Genomic DNA, 11776 nt, shown 5'->3' with positions numbered 1-11776 from the left:
ATATGTTTATATGTATGTATGTATGTATGTGTTTATGTATGTGTATGTGTGTACGTATATGTATATATATATATTTGATTATATATGTATAGATTTATAAAATTTATTATCTTTTCTTTTTTTTTACGTTTTTTTTTTTTTTTTCTTGTTCTTAGTAAATCTTCTTGCACTGTTTGCCTCGCTATATTAAACACTTACTCATGACCATGGGTTGACTGGAAGAAATCTCTTTCAGAGATAAGTCCACCTTTGCCATAAATATTATTCCTATGTTGTTTTTACATGTATTTTTTGAGTGCAATAAAGTATATAATAATAATACTTACGACACCGTATTACTCAGGGACGGCTTCACCGGATGTGGATAAAGTTTATCCTGCAAATAAATTCTAAATAGACTTTAAAAGCAGGATGTAAAATAGGCCATTAGGATCTGCTTCTCCTCAGTTGATGAACTACAAATTTTAGATTCACATTTTATATCTTATAAAAATAGTGGTATCCGATGGTAAAAAATAATAATACTTATATAAAAAAAAATGTCAGTTGGATACCGTCATCCGTCAAATATTTTGATAAAACGTCGTATACGAAACGTAAATCAAATGTATTTTTCATCATTAATAGACAAATAACAGAGTCTTGAGGTCTCCCTCATTTTTGTCATACGGTGTAATTGTATTGCCGGCGCGGCGTCACGCCACAATTACAAAAACATGTTGGCATTTTGCCGTCATTTAGCTAGTATCAAGAGGGTGAATAGTGAATAAGTTGATATCGTGGCACACGTCGCTCATTAAGTTTTGACTTTGGCAGCACCTGTGAGGGTTCAGGTCAGATATTCGATAAAATATGGTCTAATTGTCCTTAGCGTAACTGATTTCGATATCATGTTTAACATGTCTAGAAGGGTCCATTTATTCTGTATTTATCATGTAATGTCAAAACACATATATTGGGGTCTATTGAAAATATAGGTTACACAAAATTACACATGACTTACCTTTTTATTTGCCTTTTGGTTATTTTTAAAACTGAATTAAATATTATACCAAAGAAATTAAAATATCATTATCAACTACATTTCACGATATCCCATTTCACTATTTGCTTATAAAACCCAGAGAACAACCCTCGGTTATTATTCCCTCACACCTAGATTGAGTAGGATCTACAGAGAATTTATAGTTAAAAACGAGTCATTAGCAGCTTTGTAGATAACCTAGCTATATTTAAGAAGACACTATTAAAGTCATTCGATGCCTTTATTCAAAAGCTGCGAAGCACTAATATTAATTTACAACAGTAGTAGTTGTTTAGTTCTTTATTTTGTATGTATTTTTTGTTTAAATCCTAAATGTTCAAAATTATTTGAATGGGCAGACGACTTTATTGTCTAAAGCGCATGCTGTAACTAGCTTTAAGAGGAATTATATGTATATTTATAGCTTGGCATATAACTGATTGTAATTTTTTTTAAACATGTAATTCCGTTGGTGGTTCTTACTAAATAAATAAACGGAATTATTATTCAACAGTGTGATCAGCCCTAGATTCCCATAAAGATTGGTTTAATTTTTTTGCAGTCTCCAACAGTCTATTAGTTGTCTTCTTAAGTAGTCTTCGAAGTGACTTATCTGGTAATCACATCTAAGATTGGTCTTAATATTTCCCACTTATTATATTTTGTGTTCAAATAAATGAGTCTGTTTCATATTAAACAATTTTTATTTTGTAAAATATTGAATTACACGAGTCATTGAAGAAGTGACAATTTTAATGGGATTTGATCTATGCCTATTACCTGCGTCTTCGTCGTTTTGGGTATTTACATGTTCAACGTGATACTTTAAATTGGCACAAGTGTTTTATTTTTTAACCGATTGACACGAAACAAATACTAAATGTTAAGTGAAGGTTGCCAAAATATTTTAGTGAAAACCACATCTAAATCGGATAAGCCGTTTCTGATATTAGCGTGCACAAACGCACAGACAAACAGACAAAAATTCTAATCATCATTGTTTTGGGTGCTATTTGCATTCATAAAAGTCCCGATAATATTTGTTCTCATAAGTATATCTTCCATGTACAGACAGCGATCCGTTACATTTTTTATTATATTGTATATTTGTATAGTTTTATTAGTTTGTATGTCTAGTGGTTTAAAACTTAAAGACTTATATTTTCAATGTATATATTACTATCTGTGGTAGTAGTAGCGCTGTACTATCATCACGTTATGATTACATAGCGTATAGCCATTCACCCATGAAAATATGATTATAATAGGATATTGTATATTTGTATAGTTTTATTAGTTTGTATGTTTAGTGGTTTAAAACTTAAAGACTTATATTTTCAATGTATATATTACTATCTGTGGTAGTAGTAGCGCTGTACTATCATCACGTTATGATTACATAGCGTATAGCCATTCACCCATGAAAATATGATTATAATAGGTTATTGTAAGTGGTACTCGCGCCTCGTGGGAGAAAACACAGATGATACACTATTTCGAAATGAGCATTATATCATTGTTATAGAGTTCAAAATGTGCGTAGTAAGTACAATGTAATATATAAAAACATCAATACATGATGACGAATGAAACAATATAAAGAATCATAATTACATATGTAACGATATAAGTGGTAGTGGATTGAACAATGCCAACACAATATAAGCTTTAATGATATAATTTTTAAAAATTACATTGAATATATACTAAAATATTCCGTACCTACACTTCTTTAAAAATAAGTTTAAATGATTCTGAAAATATCAGACTTAGTTCTTTTTACAAGACATTATTTTAAACATATTTTCATATAATACGCGTCACACATTTTACATTGTATAATAATAAATTTTGATGAATATACTAATATTAAATTTAAATACACCATATGTCACCGGATCCCTTTTGTATAATCAATCGATTATTAATACGGGAGATCCGATGATGCGACACAATTCTTTCAAACTTTAAGCAAATTTGCAACTCGCCGAGCGCTTGACGAGAAATTGATTGAACCATTGTATAAAAAACACTTCGTATGCACATATTTAAAAAAATAACGCTGATGTTGTTAATATTACAATAAAATTGATTTTTATCGAGGAAATTTGATATTGCTTAGTCATTTAATGTTAATACAAAAACTCATTGAGTGCGTAGTTATGGATGTGTTTTTGTAAATCAAAACTATATTACTATTTATATTTGGATTTACATTAAATAATAATCATTTTTTTCAGTAAGTATAATACATTAATGGCCTTGAAACAAATAATTGAAGTAAAGTGAACGTAATAATGATTGAAATGTAGTTTATTTATTTATTTACAAAACCAATAGCTTATACATACAATTTTTATCATATAGTATACAACAAATATAATTTCCCTAAAGTTAACAAATCAATATTATGCAGATATCGTTGATAAAAAAAAAAGAAAACAGCGGTCACAATCAGTACATTTCGATACACAAAAAATTCTTATAAAATAGAGTTTTGATGTTGAGACACAGCTAGCACTTAGTAATACACACATAAATACATAAAAAACATATCTAAAAGAGGCATATACAACTAAGCATCATACATATACAAATACATATATACACCTGCTTATAGTTTATACATTGTTATGAATTTTGTATATGACGTTTTTAAATAATGTGTTATACATATGAGGATGTCTCAGTAAAAGCGATTTTTTTTAAATTGGCAATTCGAATGATGCTGGGGAACATCTAACATAGGTGTAATACGGGTACGATATTTAGGAGTTCGAAAATTTATTTTAGATACCAGGAGTGAAAAAGACCGTTTCTGCAGAGAGACGAATCGGCAAGAAACTCAACAACTTCCCTTTTAAAAACCGTCAATTATTATAAATGCACGCCTTGCATGAAAAACAAAAATCTCCTAAGACAATACAATTGTATCTTTCACTTAATAGTATGCTTTAGCTAATAGTCTTTCGAATAGACGCTTTAAATTTATTTACTGGCAATTGTAAAATCGCTTATAGTTATTGGTATTATTTTTTCAATTCAAATAAGTATCATTAAAAAATTTGCTGATACTTTGAAAATTTTAACAGTCATGGTTATTTTAAATTACTTAATGTTTTATCTATTATAGTATATTTGAAATCTCGGAAGAGCCGGTAATGGAAAACAAGTTGGACGCGTTGTGTCGGGTGTGTGGCGACAAAGCGTCGGGCAAACACTATGGAGTACCCTCTTGCGACGGCTGCAGAGGATTTTTCAAGCGGAGTATCCGACGGTAACGTACTCAAGTCTCCGGTCATCTGTCACTAGACTTGACTAGACTTTGTATCTATGTAAACATACTTATTTGCACGAATGTGACTTAAAAAATAAAGTATAATTTTTACTCGCCGATATATCGATTTTTTTTTTCATTTTGAAATATGTTTTTGAAGTTATACTTCTTTTAGAGGAATGATAAGAGTAAATTTTTACGATGCGCGCGCACACTGTCACAAAAAACCGACACCCTGAAGTTAGCAACGTGAACTTAGCTAGCCAATGAAGTATAACTTCTTACGTGCCGTACATAAGTATGCACAAAAATTTTTATACACTATCATACCTACTAGGTACTATTAGGTATATATATTTTATGTATCCATGGATATATGTTACTAGCTGTGCCCACGACTTCGTCCGCGTGGAATAGTGACATTGGACAGCATTTTTTGGGTATATTTTGGATAATAAACACCGTCGTTTGGGTATTAACATGTTCAACGTGATTGTTTAATGAGTATATTAATGAAAACCACATCTAAATCAGATAAGCCGTTTTTGAGATTAGCGTGCACAAACATATCGCATTTACATTTTGTTATATGTATTGATTAAATTGAGCGGAAAAAAATAAGCTACATAATATGTATATGAAGAGAACTTAACCTAAAACTTTTAAAACCTTATCATATTTTTTTCCTTTTATCTTTTTTTCTTATTATAATTTTATTTCTTGTATTTTTATGTATCTATTAATTATTTAAATCTTTTAAGGAATTTGGATTACGTGTGTAAAGAAAATGGACGATGCGTTGTCGACGTCAGCAGACGAAATCAATGTCAAGCCTGTCGGTTTTCCAAATGTCTTCGTGTGAATATGAAAAAAGATGGTCAGTATAAAATGTTATATTCTGGTACAACTGAAAGCCATTAAACCAATCAATCAATCAATCAATCCATCAAAATATTATATTGTTACATGTTGAAATAATTTGTGATATATGGCTATACAATCAGAAAATATTGAGTACAAAATATTCAATTTTTGACAAAATTTTGATGCGTTCTGTTTCCTGAATAATAGGTGTTTAACGAAGAACTAGCGGACCCGACAGGCGTTCTCCATTCTTGGATATTTTTTTTCTCGCGAACGTAATCTATTACACCTACAGAACCGCCCATTTGAAGGTTTGCAGTTAGGAGTTGATCACCTTATATATTAAGTTACTGGGTACTAAACATTCTCAGAAAATAATGTATTGTTTCACACGTTAATGTGAAATAATATTTCAAGTCTCGTCTGCACGTTTTACTTGTTTCTAAGAAAATAAACATTTATGTGCCTCGTGGTTTAGTCTTTAAATGTTCAAATTCTAATCTATAAAATTTCTTCGGGCATATGATTTTCAGCTATCTATGTATATAGCAATTTTCGTACCAATTGTTTCGAAAGTATAAATAATTACTCGTTAATCATGACATGTATTTTGGCAAATTATCGCGTTTAAAATATTTCTAAATTAATTTTAATCAGATTAAAGATTTTTTTGACATGTCATATTCATGAAAATTTCTCTAATTGGATTTTGAAATTCCCTTTTGCTTTAAATGACATTTTTACCTACGAAGTTTATAGTTAACAAAAGGTCACGGTATGAACTGCGAACGATGAAAACTGTGTCCTAAGAAGTATGAATAGACGAGTAGTATCGAAATAGACGAGTAATTGCGGGCACAGTACGCGTGTCTTCTAGAAACATTACTATATTATTTGACATGGAATATCTTTGTCATTTCGCAAAACCGTGATCGGAAAAATCTGTACCGAATTTAGCGGGAACAAATGGGCACTTGTCTCAATAAAGTATTTATTCAGGCTTCTTCCTAGTAGCATGTCTTTTCCATTAGGAGACATTTCAAGTATTTGCGGTACACAAGTGTCAGGGAGTGCGAAAAAAGTCGAGAGAGGGTCGCGCCCTCAGATCATACCGCACGCCGCGGTTCACACGCGGCCGGAACAGTTTGTACATTATGTCTAACGTGACATCCATTAGGTTTAACGATTCGTTTTCGGTATCAAGCAAAGATAACATTTATATTATATGCTACATTCAGTATAGCCACTTAACTTTTTGATATTCAAAATAATTTAATAGATAGTTAATTTGAGTAGGTATTTTGTTAAGTTTAGTAATACCAGTATGTTTGTATAAATATTTATGCTAAGTTAAAAATTTTATAAAATGCATAATCATATGCCGTAATGATTTTTATACCATTAATTATGTAATTGTGTGTATGTATCCTTTCTATCCGTCCTCCTGTTTTTCTTAGAGTACATAACTAAATCCGTAATTAGTAGACACTTAAATTTTTAAACTTTTAATATACCTACATACTTTATATAACAAAAATAACTTAAGTTAGTAGTAATATTGTGCCATGATATGGAACCCGATTACGGCCTAGTGCTAGCCGACCTTTTATGATCACAACGCTATGTCAAAAACAGATCACTTACCGAATAAAACCTCACTCACTGCAATACTCCCGCAATATTTACATGTCAAATTGATCGCGTAATGCGTCCAAGACACCCTGTCACACCAACACCCTCCTGATTATACATATATTTGTATATCTTACCATTTTGCTCAACGTTCCTGCGACAGTGATGTTTGCTCACTTGTAATTTTAGCCGCAAGATTTGTTCCATAAATATTTTTCTAAGGATCAAAATCATGATTAAATGAGGGGCAACCTTTTAAACAGGTGCTTTGGCTCCCATTCTAATTTATATACCATGATATTACATAACCACCAGTACTCGCAGATTCGTGTACAATTGTTATGTCTTTCATTAGGCATACAACCTAAGAAACTGAAATATTTACGAGACAGTATTTTAAATATCAATTTTTTATTTTTCGGTAGTTTTGCAATCGCGACTAACAAAAGGGCAAAAATGAAAATAAATAATGGTCTAAAGAAAATTTATAAATTATCTTCAACGTACAGAATAGGGTCTGTTAAATTATGAATAAAGATTATTTATACTTTAAGAAAATTTGTTGATACATCAAAAAATTATTTAGAAACTGACAGCAGTAACAGTCAGTTTCTTTATCCCGCGAAAATAATATTAAGCAGAAAAATCACTGAGTAGTCGTGCGTCCTATAGTGCAACTTTTTTAACATACAATACTGATAAAATTATAAGGCTCATATCGTTCTCACAGATCTGAGATAATATCGTTAAAAAAATACTTCAGTTTATAATATAGTAGCTGACCCCGCAAACGTTGTTTTGCCATATATGTTATTATCCCCCCCACCTTTATAACTAAGGGTACGAAAAATAGATACCCAAAATTTCATAAAAATCGGTCCAGCCGTTTCGTAGGAGTATGATAACTAACATTGTGACACGAGAATTTTATATATAAGATGAAAATAAATATCCGATTTGTGTACGGCTGAATGGCATTTAGGATTGAACGGCACTGTTTAGGAACAAGCCTTACGAGTTTTTAACTTACAATTAGTTATGTTCATGGACTGCAATAGACTGAGCTGATGATGATGATGATGATGATGTATTAGTTAGAAGGCTGTCACGTTTAAAAATATGTTTATAATACAACTTCTTAATAATTAAGAAGATATTTTACTAAGAATTATTTTTCAGCGGTACAACACGAGCGAGCGCCGAGGCCTGTGGTGAACCAACATCAGTTCGCATTACAGAAACTTAGCTACAATTTGACAAGACAACCCCCTTTTTTCCCTGGATATACCCCGGCAACATTCTCCACATTTACCCCCTACGCCTACAACACAATAAATGAAAGAAATCATAATATATTTTTAGACAATCATTCATTTCAAAACCTTCCAAGAGTGCCTGACACGATGGATATCCAGAACTTTGGTCCTATTCTCAATAACTCAAATCCACTACATTCACTCAATCCTTTTAAGGTTCCCTTTTTTACATCTCCAGTACAATATTCCGTTCCGCATGCAGGATATTTATCTACAAATATTTTTTACCCTCCGATATTGCCTGCAGAAAATAATCAAAACGCGTGTGTGGATTCAAAAAGTAAGTTTGAAACTAGCCTTATTTTTAGCATTTATTTTTTAGGTAAATCGAGTTGTAATTAGTGATTGATGAGATTGATGTTTATTTGAATCTTTATTTATATAACAATGTAATTTGATTCTTCCATTTTCCAGAGACATTAACAAATAGTCAACATTCACCTAAATACCATGCGTCATTTCACAGTAATGTGTCAGAGCAACCGGACTCACAACGAACTGACAAAATAAAAGAAGATGAAGTATCTAGTTCTGAAGAAGCTTGCAAAACTGACGGCAACAACGAAGAATATAGTAAGATTCTGATATTTGTTGCATAGCCTCTAAAAACAGATTCTTATTGCGAAAATGTATTGCTGGCGAATATGTGTATTTTTAGTATATAAGCCATTTTTGTAAATAGTAAGAGCTGGTGCTGGTTCTAAGCGACGCGATTTTATTGATTTTTGTATGCACATTACCTTGTATTTAAATGAATTAATTTGTTTAATATTATAACAAGTTTAGATAGGTATATACTAAGTTACGTGACATTCCATTAACATCAAAATGTTTTTATAGATAACAGCAGTCACGGAAACCTGACTTTTGATTCACCTTTACCCTATGCTGGTAAAAATTCGGAAAAGTCAAACTCTGCATTGAATATCGAACAAAGTAATACCATACTCGTAGAACGCGCAAAACTTTTCAAGACTGTCCAACAAGCGGAGACCACATTGAAAAATGTCGATGAACACGTTGGTAATAAAATAAAATTTCAAAACCCGTTGCTAATGGGCATAGAATTGTACGACCCTGCTGCGAAACTGTTAGTTACTACTGTAAAGTGGTTACACAGTGTCACGTCTTTTGAACAAATCTCCCAAAGCGAACAGACATCGCTACTACAGAGCAATTGGAAGGAGCTGTTTATTTTGCACGCCGCACAATATTCGTTCTATTTTGACGAAGGTGAGTTTAATTTTATTCTATTCTGCTTGATCTTCCATTGATAGCAGTTTGCTTACCACCACCACCTACATACTTCAGACTGGGTAATGGGTCGTTTCTATCTATTGGCGAACCTTAAATTAAATAAATATCGTCGTCAGTCTGTATTGTGCAATGCTGGGCAACACACATGAGTTCACGCCATTTTTGGCGCGAACTTGTGGAGGCCTATGTTCAACAGTGGACTGAGGTAGGTTTATTTATTTATTACATTCTAGCTAACCTGACAAACGTTGTCTGCGATAGTTTTCGTGTATCAAATGATACAAATACCTAAACACGTTGTTAAAACGTCACAAATATTTTACAAGCCCATAATATTTCTAGAGATTCCTATCACCAGATGCAAGATATAGTGGATATATCTTGATTACCTCGGCAATGGATACAAAAAATACAATTTTCAATATCATACGTAAAAAAATTACGCACGGCGAATGCAAAACCTACTTTATTTTTAAAAACGGGTAAAACCATAATATTCTTAATATTTTAACAAAAATAAGAAGATAAAAACTTGGGTTTTTTTTTTAGATCACGTGTCATCGGTTATCACTTCGAAGCGGCCACATATCAAAGAGGAACTTAGAAAATTGATTGCTCTTCAAAAAAGAATTGGACAGTGTCGATTAGATAAAACAGAGTTTGATTGCTTAAAAACTGCTTTACTATTTAGAACAGGTAAACACATACATTCATGACATTATGTATACGTGTGTTGCTAGATAAATATGTTTCTTTATGATATATAGTAGATATTAAAACATGTGGTATTAAGCCTAGTAGGACAAAAAAAAAATACAAACTATTTTAAAATTTCTGGCCCAAACCAAATTTAATCAATATTTATGTACTTACCTAACTAATAAGTGAGAAAAGTATAATTAATATATATTGAAATTTTTAACAAATCACAATTTTGACGGTAATATGTAATTAGGATTTTATGCATATTTCATTTAACTGGATTAACATTTAGTAAACCAAAAAACATTAAGAGAATAGGAGATGTTTTAGTACTAGTAAGAAAAAACTCGGACAATATAGCACTCTTGGCTGATTACAAATACCGCAAAGTCCAAAAATTCATTTTAAAACATATTTTTATCAATTTCCTTTCAATGTTTAACTCCGAGTGTCTACAATATGCGATTCAAAACTAAAATCATTTTATAAAACTCAATGATCCTCTTTCTGAATTAATGAATTTTAGTTGGCACATGGCTATCAATTCGTACTGTAATCAACCAAAATAGCAATTAGGGTTATCTATTTACAATATTTAAAAAAGGACGTGCAACTGAGATCCCATAGATGTCGAATTATTAAAAAAAAAAGGAAATTTATTGGACGACTGTTCTTTTACTCTCTCAGCCACTCGACCCAAGTCGTGTCGACCATTGAAACCATCACATTTAAATGTATTTTCCTCAGATTCATTGGAAATCACAAACACACAAATGGAAATATCTCAAGAGAAGGTGCTAGTACAGCTTCAGAGACATTGTGCGGGAAAGGAGTCCTCAAGATTCGGCAGACTCATGTTGCTACTGGCGAGCGTGTGTTGTATCGCTAACTGCGGTTTCCTGGAACACCTACTCTTTTCGACTACCTCCGTTGACGACATCAACGCGGTACTTTCTCGAATCCTCATTTATACTTCAGCGTGATTTATTATAACGTTTAATTTTTATGTAAATATGATCATACATATCGGTAATAGATAGCGTGTTGTCCTTCACATAGCATGTATAAGTAAATTTGAAACTTGATATTTTGACGTTTCGTACCACGTTTGTGCAGCTCTGTTGTTTACCTTCAAATTAGTGTTGAAAATTTTACCGACCTCAGATAATTCTTCTTAGTTTTCTCAAGTTTGTCAGTAAATGTTGAAAAAAACTTATAAAATTAATAATTATGCAATAATTCTAGTCATTTTCAGTAGGTTTTAATTGGCAAGTAAAATTTTAACTTAAAACCTTTTTTATTTCAATCCCTATAGTGACTATTATTATTTAATACCTATATTTTATTTAATTTTCTTTACGTTACCTGGTAATTTTTTAATAGTAATTTTGAGTAATAGTAATTTTGACGCCGCGTTGGCGCAACGGTTACAGCCATGAATTTGTACCTGTTGCGCTGGCGGTTGTGGGTACGATCCCCGCACAAGACAAACATTTGTGTATTGGCATACAGGTGTTTGCCGTGGTGTGGGTGTTTGTGCAGTCCTTGTGGGTCTCCCCACCGTGCCTCGGAGATCACGTTAAGAGCCATTTCACAAAAATCGGTAACAATCCGCGAAATTGTAATATTTTGACGTCGTTAATCTCAGTGTTGGATGCAATAATGTAATTTATATTCTTGAAATATAATAGAGCAACCTTTGTT

General features: G+C 31.9%; 1 protein-coding gene across 1 annotated transcript; it reads left to right on the top strand.

The window, feature by feature from the left end:
* Window positions 1-761: 761 nt before the first annotated feature.
* Window positions 762-11363, top strand: LOC123668865 (protein dissatisfaction-like). The gene is made up of 8 exons (XM_045602555.1): window positions 762-833; window positions 4158-4301; window positions 5063-5178; window positions 7977-8393; window positions 8528-8686; window positions 8954-9346; window positions 9920-10066; window positions 10820-11363. The coding sequence occupies exons 2-8, from the start codon at window positions 4186-4188 to the stop codon at window positions 11053-11055; spliced, it is 1584 nt and encodes a 527-aa protein (XP_045458511.1). The 5' UTR covers window positions 762-833; window positions 4158-4185; the 3' UTR covers window positions 11056-11363.
* The last annotated feature ends 413 nt before the right edge of the window (window positions 11364-11776 follow it).

Source organism: Melitaea cinxia, chromosome Z, assembly GCF_905220565.1.
Source record: "Melitaea cinxia chromosome Z, ilMelCinx1.1, whole genome shotgun sequence".
Lineage (NCBI taxonomy): Eukaryota > Metazoa > Arthropoda > Insecta > Lepidoptera > Nymphalidae > Melitaea > Melitaea cinxia.
Note: the sequence above shows the minus strand (reverse complement) of the source record. Positions and strands in the feature narration are given on the sequence as shown.

Coding starts and splice junctions, on each gene's coding strand:
- LOC123668865 (XM_045602555.1), top strand. CDS start 4,186: ATGGAAAACAAGTTGGACGCGTTGTGTCGGGTGTGTGGCGACAAAGCG. Junction 8,394..8,527: donor CGCGTGTGTGGATTCAAAAA/GTAAGTTTGAAA, acceptor TCCATTTTCCAG/AGACATTAACAAATAGTCAA. Junction 8,687..8,953: donor CGGCAACAACGAAGAATATA/GTAAGATTCTGA, acceptor ATGTTTTTATAG/ATAACAGCAGTCACGGAAAC.